This window comes from Bubalus kerabau, chromosome 2 (genome assembly GCF_029407905.1).
Source record: "Bubalus kerabau isolate K-KA32 ecotype Philippines breed swamp buffalo chromosome 2, PCC_UOA_SB_1v2, whole genome shotgun sequence".
Lineage (NCBI taxonomy): Eukaryota > Metazoa > Chordata > Mammalia > Artiodactyla > Bovidae > Bubalus > Bubalus kerabau.
The window spans coordinates 181806523-181826783 of NC_073625.1; the positions used below are offsets into that span (position 1 = coordinate 181806523).

The 20261-nt window shown below is 51.2% G+C and overlaps 1 protein-coding gene across 1 annotated transcript in view; it reads left to right on the forward strand.

Annotated features, from left to right (window-relative positions):
• RAB6B (RAB6B, member RAS oncogene family) overlaps positions 1-15202 on the forward strand; it is a 57922-nt gene extending 42720 nt beyond the window's left edge. Inside the window, exons 3-8 of the mRNA XM_055569649.1 lie at positions 5621-5674; positions 5871-5976; positions 7479-7590; positions 8534-8627; positions 11464-11530; positions 13035-15202. Of these exons, the coding sequence (XP_055425624.1) occupies positions 5621-5674; positions 5871-5976; positions 7479-7590; positions 8534-8627; positions 11464-11530; positions 13035-13099 (498 nt within the window). The 3' untranslated portion in view covers positions 13100-15202. The remainder of the gene's footprint in view (positions 1-5620; positions 5675-5870; positions 5977-7478; positions 7591-8533; positions 8628-11463; positions 11531-13034) is intronic.
• The last annotated feature ends 5059 nt before the right edge of the window (positions 15203-20261 follow it).

The window sequence follows — 20261 nt, forward strand, 5'->3', positions numbered from 1 at the left end:
AAAGCACTTAGGACAATGCCTGGCACATGATAAGCACTCAAATGTTTAGTCATTGTAACAACAGTAATTATTATTATTATAAGAGGGGGAAAAGCAAGGAATGAAGTGGTTTGTACCTAATATAAAGTAAGATTTGAGGCCATCTTCTGAGAGTAAGTCTCGCTGAAGATTGAAGATGAAATGGAACAAACAGAGGGGAGGATGTTATGAATTATTGCTAATATGGATAGAAGTAGGAGGTGGTCAAGGACAAGTCACTTGTGTTTATATTTACCCACAGACTTACCTTTTCTGGTGCTCCTAGATTCCTTCTTTAAAGATCCAAACTTCCATCAGTAAAATTTCCCTTCAGCCCGAAGTATTTCTCATAATGATGGCTCACTGGTGACAAATCATCACAGCTTTCCCTTATCTGAAAATGCTTCTGTTTTGCCCTCACTGTTGAAGGAAATCTTCACTAGCTGCAGAATTCTGGGCTGACATGATAGGGATGGTGGTGGTTGTTTCTCTTAGAATGTTAAAGAGGTTGTTCCATTGTCTTCTGCCCTCAGTTGTTTCTGAAGGGAAATCAACCGTCACTCCTGTCATTGTTTCCTAGCTGCTGTCAAGGTTTTCTCTTTATCTTTAGTTTTTAGCAGTTTGACTACAACTTGGATGGGTGTGATTTTCTTTGTCTGTATCCTGTTTTAGGTTCACTGAACTTCTGTGCGCGGATGTTTCTAGTCAAATTGAAAAAGTATCTGGCTATGATGCATTTTTTGTTTTGTTTTTGCCTTTACTCTTTCTGAAAGCCCAAGTGCATGCTCCTACTAAGTCGCTTCAGTCGTGTCCGACTCTGTGCGACCCCATAGACAGCAGCCCACCAGGCCCCGCCGTCCCTGGGATTCTCCAGGCAAGAACACTGGAGTGGGTTGCCATTTCCTCCTCCAATGCATGAAAGTGAAAAGTGAAAGTGAAGCCGCTCAGTCGTGTCCAACTCTTAGCGACCCCATGGACGGCAGCCCACCAGACTCCTCCATCCATGGGATTTTCCAGGCAAGAGTACTGGAGTGGGGTGCCATTGCCTTCTCCCCCAAGTGCATATGCGTATATATATATAATCCCCTAGGTTTGAATAATAGCAGCTAGGACACTTCAGAGGAAAGGGCAGTAAACTTGAAGACAGGTCAAAAGAAATTGTTCAAATTGTAGCACAGATTTTAAAAAGATAAATTAAAAATGAATAGAACTTCAAGCACAGTATAAAAGACCTGATATATATATATACCCAAGTGCATATGCATATATATATATATATATCAGGTCTTTTATACTGTGCTTGAAGTTCTATTCATTTTTAATTTATCTTTTTAAAATCTGTGCTACAATTTGAACAATTTCTTTTGACCTGTCTTCAAGTTTACTGCCCTTTCCTCTGAAGTGTCCTAGCTGCTATTATTCAAACCTAGGGGATTTTTATTTCAGATATTGTGTTTTTTTGTGTGTTAAGATTTATGGATTTGGGGCCTTCCCTGGTCGTCCAGTGGCTAAGACTCCATATTCCCAATGCAGGGGCCTGGATTCAATTCCTGGGCCATGGAACTGGATCCTATATGACACAACTAAAAGATCCTACAGGCCACAGCTCAGACCTGGTGCAGCCAAATCAATAAATATTTTTTAAAAAAGATTTCTGGGTTTTATTTTAGTTTCTCTATATCTCTTGAAATTCACCCATTATATTCATCTTTTTCCTCTCCATTTTTAGTGCATTTATAATTATTTTAAAGTCCTTGTCTGTTAATCCAATGTCTGGGTCATCTGGATATGTTTCTATTGGTTTTTTTTTAACCCTCAATTATTGGCTTAAATCTCTTGCTGCTTCATGTCTAATCCTTTCTCATAGTGTAGTGGACACTGTGAATAAGTTTTAGATTCTTGAATTCTGTTACTTTCCTCTGAAAAGTATTGAATTTTATTTCAATAGGGCATTAAATTATGTGCAACTGATTTTTTTTGAAGGGTTCACTTACCACGTTGAAAGCTTTTTATAGGATAGGTCTCTCTTTGTTTTTCCCTTAGTCCTCTGATATAACCCTTATTTCTGAGATAATGTCCTTTCTCCCAAAGCTGACCCTTCTGGGGTTCTAATGAAAAGCCTGAGGTGTTACCAAGTCCTTCTAACTTGGTGGGACTAGAAAGCTACCTCAGGGGAAAAGCTGGTTAAGCATAGGATTTCACTTTGTTTTCTTTGTTTCCTTTAGAGATTATAACCCCTCTATTTGTCTGCCTGTTTTGGTCACTTCTCAGTGATTGCAAATTATTTCTTGTACTTGTCCAGGGTTTATAATAGTTGTCTTGGGTGGGTTCAGAAAAGGCAATGAATGGCACCCCACTCCAGTACTCTTGCCTGGAAAATCCCATGGGTGGAGGAGTCTGGTAGGCTGCAGTCCATGGGGTCGCTGAGAGTCGGACACGACTGAGCAACTTCACTTTCACTTTTCACTTTCATGCATTGGAGAAAGAAATGGCAACCCACCCCAGTGTTCTTGCCTGGAGAATCCCAGGGACGGGGGAGCCTGGTGGGCTGCCGTCTATGGGGTCACACAGAGTTGGACACAATTGAGGCAACTTAGCAGCAGCAGCTTGGGTGGGTTAGTTTAAAACAAGCTATTTGATCATCATCAGAAGCAGAATTTAGGGAGACGTTTTTGAGCAGAGCTGATGGCTCAGCTGTGTCCAAGGACACGTGCTTCGGCACCAGGTTGCAGGAAGGTCTTGTTGCAGTGGCTCAGCAGCCTAGTTGGATGGAAAGTGTGGCCAGAAGAGGTCTAAGAGAGTGGGCAGTTAAGGAACCAGATATTTCTCTGATATGAAAAGAAGCGTTAAAGTGGGACTAAAGGTGGGAGAGAGCCGGAGAGGTAGGAAGTTGGTCCTTCTAGCCTGACTCATCATTACTGCTGACTTGCTCAGACTGTCGTTAGGGGTAGTAAAGTATGTGAGTGTTCAGTAGATGGCTTTTATGATTATGGAGGCCACTGATCAGGCTTACCAGGGCCTGATCCACATGGCACAATCCTTGTCATGTCATCTGGTGACTTCTCTGTCCTCCATGGAAGCACATATGAGCTGAAATGGTATCGTTGTTACGTTATCATCAGGAACATCACCATCACCATCCATGCTGCCTACCCTGTAGGGGTATGTTTCTCTGTGGTTCTTTGCTCTATTAGTTAGGTCAGAGCTAAGGTATGTTAAAAAGAAACCCCAAATAACTGTGGCTTAGGCAAGATAGTTCAGCTCTCTGTCACACAATAGTCTAGACAAGATAGTTCAGTTTTCTGTCACACAATAGTCTAAGAGTCTCAGGCTGCAGAGACAAGCTGTACAGGGCAGGAACTCAGGCTTCCTCTGTCTTGTTCACCAGTCATCACTACTCTGTCACTCTCATCTAGATGGGCCAGTATGACTTATTATCACCTGTCTTTATTCCAAGCACCTATGGGTACATCCTGCCTCCCCATGAGGGACCCATCTCAGAAGGTACACATGTCACCTTCACATCCCATTGACTAGAACTTAGCCACCCAGCTACAAAGAAAGCTGAGAAATAGTGTCTTTACTTGGGACAGCTATGAGTTCATTTTTATGTTTGGAGCCCTAATACTGTATAAAGGGAGACTTCATGTTGGGGACAGCCACCAGTCCCTGTCACCAATCTTGAGGTCATGAACCTGGTTTTTAGCTCAAGGGTCACTTTATGGAAGGAGCTTGGCAGGCGCTGGGGAGCCCACTGAGCACTGGAGTTGAGGGATGTCCACCTACTCTGTATATTTCTCCTTGTGGGCATCAGCAGACAAGGATCATTGCTCTAACATATACTAATAAAACGGACGTAATGTAGCTATTAAGGAAGAAAGCTCATTCCACAAGCTGCTGGTCAATTCCACATTCCCCAACGGCTACACCATGCTGGACAGGTGTACAAAGCTGGGTTGAAAGTGCCCAAGTGATGCCAAGATTTTACGCCAATCCTCTTATCTCTGCCATTGGTTGGCAGAGTCACAGTAGGCATGGGCTTTAACTTTCCTGGTCTCCAGAGTAGAGGACTGAGTTGTGTCTAAGGTATTTGTTTAGCATGAATGTTCTAGGATTGTATGATTCCTTGACACTCCCTGTCTTTGCACTAAAGCAAGCTCCCAGGAGGACGCAGCCACCTTAACTCCTTTGTGAAGTGGGAGGGAGTCGGGGGTATACAGACACCTGCTTGCAGTCAGCTGGGGGCCTGCAGACCTGGGCTTTTCTATTTCTTTGGGTTTCTTTGGTTGTGGTTTTTGTAGTCAGAAGTCAATTTTCCATTCAACTAAGCTTATTTTTTTTTAAACCTTATATTTAAAATAAAATACTTTAAATTTTGCTTTTAGAACTATTATATGTTCATTGTAGAAAATGGAGACAAGTATAACGAAGGAAACAAACAAACAGAAATCACCCATAGCGTCAGTACTTGGACACTATGTCAGTGTTAATAGTCAGCACTTAATAGTCAGTACTGTTAAGGCCTTAGTGTGCCGTGCCTTCACTTCCGCACCTAAGAAAACAAGAAAAATGCTTGTATCTCTACTTCAGTTAATCAAGCTGATGTTTTGTAATCTGCTTTCTTTTACTTAATGACTGTTTCTTCAAATCCTTAAATATTTTTCAAGAACGTGATTTTTAATGAATGCCAAGCTCTCATCATATGGGTGGACCACACTGTACTTCACCTGTGCCCCGACATTCAGGCTGTGTCTGAATCTTCATTGTGATTAATTGCGTGGCGGTGACTGTTCCACGTTGACAGCATCTTGGCTCCTGTCACAAGCACTGCGTGCTGGTGAGGCCTGTAAAAGTTGGGTGGCCTGTTTCAGGCCATACAGCAGTTGAGTGCTGGGCCCTTCCCTCTGGTCCAGCTGCCTCCCCTGATGCCAGGAGAGTGGAAGCACAGGCATGACACAGACAGTTGACTTCCAGTGTGTTGGTTTGGGTAGAAAAGAGCCAGTGGGGTTTCCCAGCAAGATGCTGCTGTGGCTGGATGTGATGCTCCTGTGGGAAGCCAGCTGCTCTCTGCCCCCACACCGGCAAGCTGCCCTGCTCCCGTTCCACCCCCACCGACCTGGGCAGCAGTGAGCCCAAGCTAGGCACCCGAAGTCCAGGTCTGAGGAGAGAGGCTTTTGCCACAGAGGCTGGGAGGCAAGGAGGTGGGCAGGGCACAAGCAGGCTGGGGCAGGGAGACCACGCAGCTCCTGCTACTCCAGGCCCCCACCTGAGTGGGGCAGGAGATCCAGTGGCCTTGTTCACAAGCAAGCTTCCTCCCCTGTTCTCTTATCCTTTTTCTGAAGCACTTTTCTCTTCCTCTCCAAAGAGTGTGTCACTCTCTTAAAAAACAACCTGTCCTCATCCTTATTCATCTCATTTCCTCTGAGAGGGACGAGAGGATTCACTGTTGAGTTGGGGTGTGGGACAGCAAAATAGAACCCACCCAAGTCTTGGCCTGGTTGGTAACCCCTTTTGCTGGCTGTGTCCCTGCCCGGATGACTCAGCTTTTGCCCTCCTGCCTGCGACCTTTCAGTTTTGACTGTTCTGTCCTCTTCTCTAACAGGCAACTATTGGGATTGACTTCTTGTCAAAAACCATGTACTTGGAGGATCGTACGGTGAGTGCCTGACTGGAGACCTGGGAGGACAGGGAGGGCTCCCTGGGACCTATCACCTGGGGCCTGTACTGGGCACCACTAAAAGCCCATACCTGCCCAGACCTGGCAGTGCCAGCACCGCAGAACTTCCCCCAGCCCCCCGCTCCCACCCTGAGGACCTCACCATGCCCTGAACCTCCTGCCCACCCTGCGACAGGTGCGGCTGCAGCTCTGGGACACAGCCGGCCAGGAGAGGTTCCGCAGCCTGATCCCCAGCTATATCCGGGACTCCACGGTGGCCGTGGTGGTGTACGACATCACAAGTGAGTATGGGGGCTGGGTGCTGGGCAGGGGACAGCTCACAGGGCTCCAGGGCCCAGGTGCGGCCCCAGCCAGGGTGCAGCATGTGTGTGTGTGTGTGTGCGTGTGTGTGTGTGCGTGCATATACATGTGTGTGTGCTTGTCCTCTGACTGCAGAAAGGCAGGTGTTCAGAGTGGAGAGTGAGTTGCTTTTGAGCCTTCCCCCATCCTGCACCGGGCACGGCATACCGGACCACGGTGGCCCTGTTCAGAGCAGAGGCCTGTGTGTGGAGCAGAGCAGATGCTCATAAGGCTGGCCCTTCTCCTGCCCCTCGGCACCGTCCTGGGCCCTGGCTGCCAGAAAGACCCCTAGGGAGCAACTTCTTTGTATGGTGTGTGTGTACACGTGCAGGTGTGAAAAGATGCTGGTCCGTGGACCAGCCTTGACTGGCAACTGTGGTTCTATTAGCATCGCCCCAGCTCCTTACAGGGCTCTCGGAGGGGAGGCCCAGTGGGTCCCTGGGGGCCATGGGTGGGCTGTTCATCTCACTCCCTGTGGCTCTTCTGGCCAAATCAGCTGCTCTGGAGAGAGACACACAGCCCTGAGGGAGACTTGTGCGCTGGGGATGAGGGCTAGGGCCCAGTGCAGAGCCCCACTCCCCAGGCAGGTGTCATGGCACATACCTCGCAAGCCCTTGGGCTGCAGTCAAGCTTATGGTGGGAGGATGCCCCAGCCTGCTACCTCTAGCCCTCCCCACTTTCTCCCCACACCGTCTCCCTGACCACAGGCTCCTTGCACACCTGAGAGCATGGGAGCAGGGCTCTGAGGAGGCCTGGGCCCCTGATGCCTGTGGGAAGCCCAGGTTCCCAGGACAGGGAGCTTTGACTCCCCTTGGGCCTGCAGGCTGCTGAGTGGTGGGCATCACCCTATGTCTGTTCCTCTGGGAGCCTGTCTCAGCTTCTGACTGAGGAGGGGACTGCCCTGAAAACACTGGCCTCTCCTGGCTTTTGTCTGCTCCCAGGCCCACTTCCCACTCCCCTTACTTGCAGGGCCTGAGGGTACTGTTTGGAAACCTCTGTGAGCTCCTGTCGGTGGGAGGCCACCCTGCAGGGCCCTCCTGCCCCAGGGCTGCGGTGGTCTCTCCCACACACAGCGTCACAGTGTTTCCAGCTCAGCCAAGCCCACTGTACTCATACCTCACTCTGCTCTGAGCCTGCAAAGTCAGATCTGACTCTCAGATGGGCCCGAAAGCCACTAGTCCATGGAGCGAATCATGACCCAGTGGCCTTCCAGGTGCCATGACCTCCTCACAGTGGGTGGCTCAGCAATGTGAGGGGTTTCGGGGGCCCGCAGCACAGTTCCACAAATATACCCAGGTGTTCTCAGGAAGGTCCAGGCCCACCAGTCTGTGCTCCCAGCTGCCCTGCCCAAGTGTCTGAGGGTGCACGCTCTCCCCACCCACCCTTCCCCTCTCCCATGGGGCCACTTCTCATGCCAAGCTTTATCCCTACTTACCACCTCCAGATCTCAACTCCTTCCAGCAGACCTCTAAGTGGATTGATGATGTCAGGACAGAGAGGGGCAGCGATGTGATCATCATGCTGGTGGGCAACAAGACGGATCTGGCTGACAAGAGGTAGGTGCAGGGGGCTCTGGGCCACCCCCCGCCCTCCTCTGCAACACCTCCTGGATGGGGTGTCCTGGGACTTGTAGGTGATGAGCGCCCTGTCTGACCCAGCCCCCTGCATCTGGGAAGGACCCCGTTGGGGCCCCAAAGACTTTGAAAACTCCCATGTGCCCGGCCAGCCCAGCAATGCATGGTCTGGGCCTGGCCTCAGCTCAGTCATGGACACAGTGGCCCTCGGGTTCCCACTGGCCCTGCCCCTGGGAAATGCCTGTGCTGATGCTGGGGTGAGTGTGAAGGGCCTGGTCCCCAGGCATGAACACACAGAGTTTCCTGGTCCAGCTCTATGTCTGGGTGTGACACTGTCCCTAAAGAGGCTGCCCTCCAGGAATAGGGCTTACCTTGGCTCCCTTTCCTTATCTCCTGGGGCAGATAAAGCAACCAATCATGGACTGAAGGCCTCCTGAAATGCACTCTGACCGTTTAGGGAGTATTCTGAATGAGAAGCTGCTTTATTAAAATCTTGTCCTTGAAGTGAAGAAAACAGAGCTCAAAGCCCAACTTCTTTGCAGTAGGTGACCTTGGGGCCATTACTTTTGACCTCAATGTGCTCATTTGGCGAATGGGGCTGGTGGTTCCACCCAGAGAGGTGGTCTGTGGCTGGCAGAGTGTGACAAATGTGTGCTCCGGCAGTGGTGATCCTGGGAAGAGTGGGTAGGGGCCAGCAGCCCACCAGCCACAGGGCCAGCTCCTGGCCTGGACAGTGCTGCCAAGGAGTGGAGTGGGGATGCTGGCTTCCCGCTCTGCTCTGCACCTCATGTGCCCTGAGGGAGCCCTGGGGTTCAGCCCTGGTCTCAGGGCAACCGAAGTGCCCTCATCATCTGAGGCCACTCCCTCCACCCCGACTGGGGGCTCCTTCTCTACTGAAAACTGGTTCCCCTCATCTCCCCTCCAGGCAGATAACCATAGAGGAAGGCGAGCAGCGTGCCAAAGAACTGAGCGTCATGTTCATCGAGACCAGTGCGAAGACTGGTTACAATGTGAAGCAGGTGGGACATGCTGCCTTGACCAGGGGCCCACACTGGGCTTCTGGTGCCAGGGGCTAGTGACCAGGTGGCCCACCCGATGGGGAGTGAGTCCCTCCAGAGCTAACTGCTCGCCCTCAGGGTATCGGGGGCTATGGGATCAGCTGCACCCAGCAGCCAGCCCCACGGACCCTGAGCTGCCGTGGCTGTCCAGCCCCCAGCTTCTAGGCAGCCGAGAAGCAGCACTTTCCTACCTGTTCCCTCACTTGGGATGGGCATGCAGGAGAGTCCATCCACTCAGCATTTTGGGGTTCCTGCGTTGTGCTTGGCAAGCGCCTGGGGCTGTGTTGGGCCAGGTAGACGTGGGGAAAAGAGCCCACCCTCAGTGCGATTAGAGCTCACAGGAGGAGGGCCTGCAGAGTCAGACTCCTCAGAGGAGCCGTAGAAGGGGTGGGGTTAGGGCTGAGCCTCGGAGCAAGAGGCTTCTCATAGATGGCCTTCAGCAGGTCAGTGGACTTGGGTGGAAACAACTGCACCTGTTTCTGCACCACCCCCTGAGAGATGGGCAGCATTTTCTGTGGCCATGAGCGTAGCAACAGGACTCCTTGTGTTAGTAGCTCCCCTGGCTTTATTGGTGTCTCAAGTCTCTTGAGCGTTTCCCCCCTCAGTATCTCAGGGGGTCCTCTGCCGGCTCCGGCTCTTTGACACATTCCTGAGGAACACAGGTGTTGCTGTGTCAAGAGTCTGTATCTTTAAAGAGTTTAGAAATTTATTTCAATACTACATGGTTTCCTTTACATAAAACTTGGGCTTTCCTGGTGGCTCAGATGGTAAAGAATCTGCCTGCAATGCAGGAGACCCAGGTTCAGTCCCTGGGTTGGGAAGATCCCCTGGAGAAGGGAATGGCCACCCACTCCAGTATTCTTGCCTGGAGAATTCTATGGACAGTGGACTATTCATTTCACATGCTTGAAAGGAGGCCATAGCCTTCACTAGCCTGCCAAAGGAGTTTTGGGTTCAAAAAAGGTGAGGATCCTGTGTCTTCAAGGAAAAGAGGACTTGGATAGCTGACGAGGAGAGGGCTGCGCAGGCAGGGGACTGGCATGGGCACAGGGGCTGGAGGGGCACTGGGGCCTTGCTGGGGTCACTTCTGCCCTGCCACCCCAGCAGTGTCCAAGAGCACTAGACAAGCTGCCATGCAGCAGCTGGCCACACGCAGCAAGGGTTTGAGGGTTTACCTGGCCTGGGCAGTGCTGTGCCAGTGGGAAGTGGCAGAGGAATGGGAAGGGACAGAATGAGCTCCCAGACCCAGGGGATGCCCCCGCCCCAGCTGGAGGGCCTCAGCGTTGCTCTGTTAACTCACACCCCCTTACCAGCCTCCCCCGTCCCTGGAGGCCTACAGGAGACACCAGGTTGTGGCTCTGCGCGGTCCTGATGGAAAGGCCTGGAGGGCGGGGAAGCAGAGGTCAGTGGTCCAGAGGGCAGGTGGCCTCTGCCCCCAGTGGACAGAGATGCTAATGCCCCCTTTCCAGAACATTCTGAAAGCCAGGCAATGGTTTGAGCAAGAGTTGTGTATAGTCAGTTCAACCCTGGGTGGTTCAGAGGAGTCTCCGTGCAGTGCAAGCTCCTGGACTCTGAATGTGAGCCTGTCTGCTCTCAGAGGCCCCCATGTGACCCTTAGAGCTTCTGTTTGACTGGCAACTTGGCCATTGACAGAGGCTGTGACTATTTTGACAGCCAGACAGGCAGAGTGGGGCTGCCTGGGGCATCATGGAGGAAGGCTCGGGTAGTGACTGGACTTCTGCACCCACCCTACCCCTCTCTGCACCCCACCCACCAGCGTCTTCCCCACTTGGGCCCTCACCCTCACCATGTTTGGTCCTGTCACCCAGCCTGGGTGGTCCCACGTGACTGGGCTCTGCCATGAGACCATGAATGAGCCTCACCCTGTCTTCAGAGAGTCAGGCAGTGACGTTTTAAGGCCAGAGCTCACCTAGTTCCTGCAGTTGGTGTTTGTCAAGAGATGGGAAGAGCATTCAGAATCTTCTGTCTTGTAGTTGCTGTCATCCCCCTAGGTTCCATCCCCCTAGGTCCTGCCAGCACCCCTGACACCCTGCCCACCCCTGCCCCAGTGAGCACATGTGCGCAGACACACACCACACAGCTCTCCATGCACACTTACAAACACACAGGCACAGAAACCCTGCATGTGCACATACATGTCGCACACACGCACCCCCCCACATACACACACAGATGCCGCACATCCACATCCACACCACACACACTCCTCTACACACAGGACACACAGTCACACTCGCCCACGCCCAAGCAAACCCACAATATCACACTCACACTCCCATGTTCTTATTCCCTCTGAAAAGTCTCCTCTACTCTGACTGTCGCCCTGGCTCCTAGAAGCCAGCTGCCTCGATGCTGTGGACTCGCAAGACTCCCTGAAGAGAGGGTCATTGTCATAGGGCACTTGAAAGCCACTTCCCCACACCTGGCCCCCAGGTGGCCAGTGGGACAGAAGCTCTCCAGGGCCTAGATCGTTTTCTGCCCAGGGGTGGATCCCTGGCCATCACCATGACCCACACTCAGCCCCCGAGACCCCGAGGCCAGCCTGCCTGGGTGAGAGGCCTGCTGGGGCCCAGTGCCGTGAGGGGTGCTAGGGGCTGGGAGGGAGAAGTTAGGTGCAGTCCCTTCTGTCAAGGGTGCAGTCTCTGCTGTCCAGGAGGCAGTCAGCAGGACATGACAGGAGAAGAGCCTGAGGTCAGGGTGAGAAGAGGCAGAAGGTGGGCATGCCAGGAGCAGAGGGGGAAGGATGGGGCTCATGCTGCATCTCCCCTCTCCCTAGCTCTTCCGACGTGTGGCCTCGGCTCTGCCTGGAATGGAGAATGTCCAGGAGAAAAGCAAAGAAGGGAGTATCCTTTTCCTTTGACAAGTGAGTGAAAGATGTTGCAGAAGTCATTTATTCATGGATTTATCACATGATATGTTGGAACAGTGGACAAACCCTTGCCTGGTCCCCAGGCCAGCCTTCCTGATGGGCAGCTGTGCTGTGGAGCCTCATATGTACAGGAATGAGGCTGAACTCTGAGGTCTTCAAGACTCCGTCCAGCTTGAAGCAAAGAAGCTTCCAGAACAGAGTGGGGGTGCCAGGGGGATGTGTGTGGAGTGACAGCGTGGGGCAGGGAGTGAGAAAAAGTGAGTTCCCTTCTTTCTAGTGAGCACAGATTTGTGTTTCATGTGGACAAGCAGAATCTCCACCTCTGTACACTCAGACATGATCTGAGCATGGTTCAGCCTCCTCTACATGAGACAGCTGCCTCCTCAACCCAGCCCGGCACAGCCTGGGGCCTCCCCACTGCCCCAGGGAAAGGGTCTGCACACCACTCACCCAGTCCACTCTACCTTGGGCCACACGCAGAGGCTGAAACTGAGGCTCAGACAGGTGGTCCGATTTGCCCAGTGGAAAGGAAGTCAGTTGTTTCTTGTCTGTTTACTAGTTTATCTATACTTTGTCATGTTATAAAAAATGTATGTTTATGTATATGTAATACTACATACACACAAAACAAGATAAAAATATACAAAAGAATATTGAGGTTTAGGGACCATAAAAAGAAAAAAAAATAAGGAAAAGTCATGGACAAGGCCATACTCAGAATATATGCCATGGCCAGTGGCAAAAAAAGTGGTAAGGAGGGAAAGGGCAAGGTGTTTTTAGGGAAGCATGGTTTTTTATACTGCTTGACTCCTGAAGCACCTCTCCCATCGCCCTTACATAGGGGCCACAAAACCGCCTTGGGACACACGTAACTGATCCCATAGCAGGACTGCTTCCGCCAACTCTGGCGGTTCCTATTGGTGCTCCTCCAACCCACACTCCTCAGGGCATCCATGGAAAGGGCTATAGAGGGGGTGTGGCTTCTCACAGCAGCAAGCTCAGAGTCTAGGACCCCCTCTAACTGGAGCTTGAAGTGAGGGGGTCAAGGTTGCTGTGCCCACCTGAGCAAGGCCCAGGTAGCCCTGTAATTGGCGAGGTGGGCTGTACACCCAGCCAGCAGGCTCTGCACCTCCTGTGTACTTCAGGGTGCGGCTGACAGGGAACAAGGCCGAGGCTCCCCACCAGGAAGGCTTTTGAGAAAGGGTCTGTCAAGCCTGTGTTTACATAGTGGTCCCACAGCCCCAGGACAAGCTTTGCTTCTGGTAGACAGAGGTAATGTTGTGGGGGACGGTCCGGGAAGAGGAGGAAGGGTGGGACCTGGCGACCCTTCGTCTTACCCACCCAGGCTAAGCGAAGTGCAAGCCCCTGGGTGTTTGCGGAGGGACAGAGGGGCTGTTCAGGGCAGCTGAGTGGGTACCGGGGCGGGAGTCAAGTGGGAGCTTCTCTGCGAGTCATCTTCCTTAGCTCCACTCCTGCAGTGATTGACATCAAGCTGGACAAACCCCAGGAGCCCCCGGCCAGCGAGGGTGGCTGCTCCTGCTAATGCAGCCTGACCCCGGCTTCCTTTGACACTACTCGCTTGTTGTGTTGCTTCCTATTGGTTAGCTTCCTAAGGGGGGTGGGAGATGAGCTTATCCAGAGGAGGAGTTTTCTTTTCTCTCTGTCTCTAGGAGTCGGGTGGGTGGGGAGGGAGGCTGGGCATCAGGGATCACGTCACTCTTAACAGCTGTTACTTAAACAACTATTTTTTGGTTTGGTTGTAATATATTGTACTTTATTAAGATTGCCAAAAACTTAAAATTTAAAAAAAAAATTTAAATCATGTGTATACAACTTTTTGCCAGATAAAAATGTAGTCATTTTTATTTGAAAGATGTGCTTTTTGTTTTTGTATATTTGTAAACTTACAGAGAACCTTTTCCACACACCTCCTCCTTCCTGTCCTCTTTTAATGGTTCATCACCTCTGCCCTCCTCCCACCCTCAGACCAATAAATTTAAACAATTAACTGGGCAATTTATTTAGGCTCCAATCCCCAGGCTGTCTGGCCCAGACCAACCAGGCCTCACCAAGCAGGCCCTCCGTAGTTAAAGCAAACACTGATGGAAGGAAACGGGCTCTGAAGAGGCAGCTCTGACTCCGTCCTTCTGTGGCCAGAGTAGGACATGAGCCACAGCCCCGAGCTGAAGTAAGGCCTGTGAGCTGCAGGGAGCCCAGGCCAGGCCCACTGGAATCACTTCTGCCTCTTTCCCCTCCCTGAAAAGCCTTGAAGGGGGTGGAGGACACTTGCCACAGGCAACCTTCTGTGCTCTGTGGTCCACGCAGTGACTGGCAGAGCAAGAGGTCATGGGCAGGAAGGAAGGATGGGGTGCTGTTGGCAACTGTGGGCTGGGCAAGGTGTAGTTTATAGATTGGGGGCACCATATGTAGTCATGAAAATGTTTTAACCAAGCCGTCCAACGATCAGCAAACGTGTCTGGTTTGAAGCTAAGGGAAGGGCAGAAGGAACCTCAGTGTGTGCCCCTGAAGCCCTCCTCCTTGGATGCCAGGGAAGCTGGAGCCTGTTCCACACAGGATTGGCCTGTCTGTGGTGGGGGAAGGGAGGGTCTGCAGACCTGCCACCAGGAAGATGCATGTTTGCTGATCCTTGGTTGCTAATACTGTTGAGTGCTGTTTTGGAAAAGCTGACTTGTTGACGTGTTTCTGTCTCCCTGGTGCAGGGCAGTTGACATTTTTGTGCACAGACCTTTGCAGATATTGTAGCAGCACTCTGGTCACTTGAGGGTAGAGCTGAGGTGGGGTCCCCAGAAGGCTTTCCAGAGAGCCGCCCTGGCCATTTTTGACTCATTTCTGAGAAGGACTTAGTCTTGAGGACCTATCTGTAAAATCTTTGAAAAGAACTCTCTTTCACTAAGTGATGCTGCCCACCTGACCAGCATTCCAAATAGATCAGACTCACCAACTCCGAGTCTGCACAAAGCCAGGCGGAGGGTACCACTCTGGCCAAAATCAGTGAACCCTGGCTCTTCCTCCAGGCCGCTGTTAGGCTTGTCATAGACGAGCTAAATGACTATCTGGCGTATGGTAGGGAGTAAATTCCACCATAAAGCAGGATCCCAACAAGTTATTATGTTGAGTTTGGAACTTCTCAGAAACTAATCCAGAATGGCAGCTACTAAGTGCAGCAGGGACCTGGCAGGACTCACTGATACTGTGTCCAGTGGGCCTGTCACACACTCAGCTAAGGGGACTGTGTGTCAGAGCTGATCTTTAGAGAGAAGTTTATCTTCAGGTGAAGCAAAGAGGAAGCAGAATTCCCACTGAGCTCCTCTTCCAGAAGGTAAAGACCAACGTACGAACGTAATTCCAATGTCACATGTTGAGTTTTTATATGTGTGTACATAATTATATATAGAGATAGACTTGTGTATACACCTTCCACACACATTCTCACAAAGATACGTGTGCTCGATGTATATTCTTGTTTTTCCTGCTCTCAAGTTGGAACTTGCATTGTGATATCAGTTTTGGAAATCCAAAAGTACTGCAATGTGTTGAAATAAGAAATACTTAATATTGTCCAAAAACTTGTGATTGTCTTGCCATCAATAAAACAATGCATAGATGTGTTAACTAAAGGCAAAAATAGACCCTGGGAATATGCACACTGTTTCTGTCTGTACTTATATGCACAAGTGTGCATGCCCATGTGGGCCAGAACCCCCACCATGGCACACCCCCCAAGTGGTGCTTGTTGGAAGAGTGCTTACTTACCTCGTGAGAATTCATAGGAGTCCAGGTGACAGCACCAAGCCTGGCTGGCAGTGAGGGCCATTGCTTGTGGCCCCTAGGGCAGCCCAATTTGCAGGGATCTCATTGGGTCTCAGTGAATGGATGGTGGATTTTTATTTTCTTGGTACTAAAGAGTACTTTTTCTTTAAAATTTTTGTTAAAAAGGTGAAACTCAGCCCCCTTCTCATGTTTTTTTTTTTTTTTTCCCATCACAGCCTAGAATAATAGTAAGAGATGAAGTAGATACAATGTGGCTTGATGTGGCCTCGGTGAGCCCTCCTTTCCCAATACATACATGACATCCTCTCTCCTGAGCCCAGCTCTCCCAGCCCTGTAGGAGAGGGGAGGTGGGGAGGGCAACTACCTCCCCTTATCCTCTTATCCTGGTGGCGCCACCTTGTTCCATGAGTGCCCTCCTTGGGCCTCATCTCCACCCCTCTTCCTGGATCTGTCAGGGCAGCCAGACCTCCAGCACAGAAGGGCTTTGGCTCCTTGGCTCCCACTGGGGGCAGGTGCCATCACTGTCCTCTTGCTTGTAGGTAGGATCTTGTCTCAGACTTAAGGTTCAATAATGAAATGATCAGGTTCCCTTGAAGAGAATGTCATGAAATTCCTCAGCATTCCTGGTGAGAGTATCCCATCGTTGCTGGATCCAAGTGGGCTAGCACGAGGCAGAGAGGAGGGACCCTTTTAGGAAATGATCTCAGTTTAGCCAGTGGTTCAGTCTGTCTCTCCACAGAGCACCCTTGACCTGGGAGTACAGCAGGCTCATCTTCTGTAGCCCTCTCTTTTGAGGAATCTCAAAAAAAAAAAAAAGGAAAAAATGCTGTCAGTAAAGCTCCTGTTCTGTGGTCATCTGAAAAATCAAGCATATGGTGGAGAAAGCAGAAAGCGTGTTTATGAATGCAGACGTGCCAGAGCGAAGGGGTGGTCTCGGCATCTCGGGTGCTAGAGCTGCAGCTGTGTGGTCCAAGGTCAGCAAGCATGCTGACTCGGTCCGAGGCCTCCATGCCGTCGCTGTCACCGCACTCTTCCTGTCAGCATCCTCGGTTGGTCTGAGATGGCCCAGGTCTGAGGAGCAATGGCCAGATCGGTTCGAGTGCTTCAGGCAGCAGAAACGAGGATTGCTATGGTGGTAGCCGAGAGTGCGGACACATACTGGATGTGACGCTGTCGTTTTCCCGGTGGCGGCAGTGCTGGGAGCCCCTGCCCTCAAGTACCAGGCGTGACAATAATGGCACCGCTGGCTTCGGTGTCCTGCAGGCAGAGAAGCCTCATTTCTCCACGTGGCAGAAGGCAGGTGAGGGTGTCAGGATGTGAGAACAGGTAGCGGAGGGCTGTGAGGCGTGTCTGAGCCACACGAGGGGCAGCCGAGCCGAAGTGTCTGGGCATCAACCAGTGCGCACCAGTTTCCTAACTACCTCTCCCCCAAGAATGTGAGACATTGTCCCCTGGCCACAGCAGAGTGAGGCGGAAGGCTCACAACCCTTCCTGCAGGAAATGCAGGAAAACCAGGTCCGAGAAGGGTGACTCGCTTGATTACCCAGTAAACTGCAAGCAGTCAGAATCAAGGTGTTTTCACTCATCTGTTGCTGACATGTGTGTAACAAGTGTGACTGTGCACTGGCACACAGGGCTATGGGGCACGTGTGCTCCTCAGACCAGTGTATCTGAGGACATTTCAGGCTCCTCCATTGCAAAGAAGGGCCAGCCCCCAAGTCCACTCTGATTGTCACACCAGGGCACCCTTTGGATTTTTTGTTTGAAATAAACTATTTCAGTGATCCAAAACCTTGAGCTCTCAATGCGTAAACTCCCTGGACACCAGACAACCCCGACCCCGCCCCTGCTGATGCTCATGGTAGGGCGTGGTTTGTCCTTGCAGTTGGATTGGAAGCTGCCTTCTAGTGCAAAGCCTCCGTAGGTTGACGGCCAGCGTGTATCACAAGGTGTGTGTCACCTTCCTCCTCACCCAGCCCCATGGAAGTGACTGGCCATGAGGAGCACAAAGGATGGCATTCCCATCTCACTGGCTCAGCAGGCTTAAATGGCCACATTGACTTTACATAAAACTGTGTAAAATGTGGAAGACTCAGCATGTTGATCAAACAATAAACTGTCCTAATTCTCAACACAAAGCCTCTTGTTTCATGTTTCTCAGCGGTGTGGTCATATATTGGTGGAAGGGGTGTGGAAAAACAGATTTCTTCAAATGCATGCTCCATGAAGAAGACCCTCCTCATGTCTGGGTGGTGTTCACCACCACCTTTTGCTTTTCCCTCCTGCTTCTCACTGGGCTCTCAACTCAGAAGGGGAAAAGGCAGGACACGCTCAACTTTAATTTCCATTCTGCCTGAAGGCTGATGGAAAGGGAAACTCCAGGCAGAACTGAGACTCAGGGCTCTGTGTTCTCTCTTGTCATCCCTGCTCTCCACTTGCAATGGCTGAGGGTTAGGAAGGGTGGGTATAGAGGCTGGATCTCTATTCCCATGATTTCTGGAAAGTATTTAAAGGCAAGAATTTAAGATGAACCATAATCACCTTTCAGATGAAGCTACCTCGTACGCCCTCCAGCAGCATCTCACACCAATTAGAGAGCATCCCTAAGACAGCCCTTCAGGTCTCAGTCACCTCCAGACTAAAAGGGGCCCTGAAGGCCAGGGGACCAACCCAAAGAGAACACAAAGGCCAAGATCCAACCCACCACTGCCCTGGACTGGGAATGCTGGGAATCCTGGGGCCGCAGGGAAAGCCAAGATCACCAGGTTTTCTTCGTCAAGTTCAACTTCACTATCTTTCTCCTTTAAAGGTTCTAAAAGTTTCTGGAACACCCTCCAATCTGCCACCTCAAGGAAGCCATCTCTGATTAGGAAGGGTAGGCAGTTAAGATTCCCTGCCCACTGAGCCTAACTTCCCTGGGTGCCAGGTGTAAACTGTGAGGTGGAGGCGTTACCAGGCAAGTCGAGGGGCTGAGGCCTGAGAGCCCAAGTGCACATGCCCATATGGACCAGACCAAAGCCAGAAGAATGCTGTTCTAGACAGCTTTTCCCCAAGACTGGTATTCAGGGCAATGTGACTACAGACAGGAAACGGAGTGGGTCGTCTCCCTGAGCATCCTGCTTACACGCATGACATCCAGCAGGTGAAGGAAGCATGCTGGGGCTTCCCAGACATGAGTGTGAAAACTGGAGTTGTGAATGTCCCACCTGCAGCGCCCTGCAAGCCATCAAGGTATGTTGCTTGAGGCCATCTCCTCTATCACTGTAGCTGTGTTTTGGTCACCCAGTGACCAAGGGTGCAGAAAGGAGCTTTGATAATCCTGTGATAACCCCCAATTTTTTTTTTTTTTAAAAAGCATATTTCAGTTGAAACAAAAATATCTGAAGTCAAAAGAACACCAAGTGTCTCACATATGACAAGATCATGTGGGTGGGGTGAGGGTGGGGAACGCCAGGATCCCAGGAGGCACTGAGGCCATGCTGGGGCTGCATGGGTGGTGCAGCCAGACAAGGAAGGGCCAAAGTGAGGGTGGTACTGAGGCGGCTCACCCTGGGGCATGCGGCATGGTGGGAGGGATGGCCGGGGGCAGGGGAGGGGGTTGCGGACAGGTTGGTTCAGCCAAGATGGAGCCTGTGCTAATGAGAGGGGAAAGCAGGGGCTGTTTCTTCACCTGAGAATGTGACTGTGCCCACAAAAGCAGGAAGTACGCCACACTTAGAATTCCCAGATTTGGGCACAGTGCTTGGCATTTTCTGAACGCCATACACAGCTCGTGTGAGTAGTCAACAGGTCAGGACTTCATAGCTGAAAAAGGAAGTGGAACTACTTTCCTGCGCAAAAGTCAGGTGAGGCAACCACCTTTCTTTAAGTACTCAAAGGGCTGGAATGGAAGAGGTAAGCATTGTAACTGCTGCTAATACACCTTTAGGTGAGAACGGGCATAAACCAATTGAAGCCTTGATTTCATTCTAAATTCAAACCTTTAAAAAAAGAAAAAGACAATATTCTGGCTGAAATGATCTCAAACCAACAGAACACAGCCAAGTGCCTTTTACTCACAGCAGGAGCACTGAGACAGAAAGCATACGGAAATCTAAGGGCAGCCCCCAGGTAGTCCCCAGCAACAGCAGTTAACGCTGATCAGAAACTAAACCCCAGCCAACAGGCAGGCAGGAGAGGGGCTACGAAGGCCCCAGAATGTCTGTAAAGCATTTAAAGAGCTGGAATGAACGGGCAGCCTCGGTCTGCAGGTGTGCTCTGTACCCACTGGAGACTCCATTCTGGAAGTGGGTGGTGTTTACCAGGGCAGTCAGTGCACACTGCACTGCAATCTGCACCTCCGCACTCGCAGAGCACAGGTTCTTTCCCATCAGGAGGCAAAGGCCCAGAGAGCAGTCTCTGCCTCCAACATGCAGTGGCTCGGACACTGCCATGTTCCCATCTGTGACACACAGTCAGGCTGAGTCTGCTGGCCCTGTGACCTGACAGCCCTCTTTCCACTCTAGCCATACTTGGCTCCCAGCCCAAGTAGAAATGGGCCTACCTTGGCTGAATGGCTTCAGGGCCACAGGAAAATAATTTGACCTCCCATTGATAACCCAAGCTCCCAAGGACGAGTCACGGTGGCCCAGACCCACAACAATGGGATGACTGTGGCAGAGTCAGGAGGCAGAATGAGTGCGCCCAGAAGGACTATGTAACCTGCCTGCTTACTTCACCCTGAGAGTAAAACTAAACAGGGCCTGAGACATCCCTGGCAGTCCAGTGGCTAAGACTCGGTCCGTGCTCCCAATGCAAGGGGCTTGGGTTTGATCCCTGATCATGGAATTAGATCCCATGTGCTGCAACTAAGAGTCTGCATGCCACAACTAAAGACCCAGCGTACCACAACTAAGACCTGGCACCGTAAAATA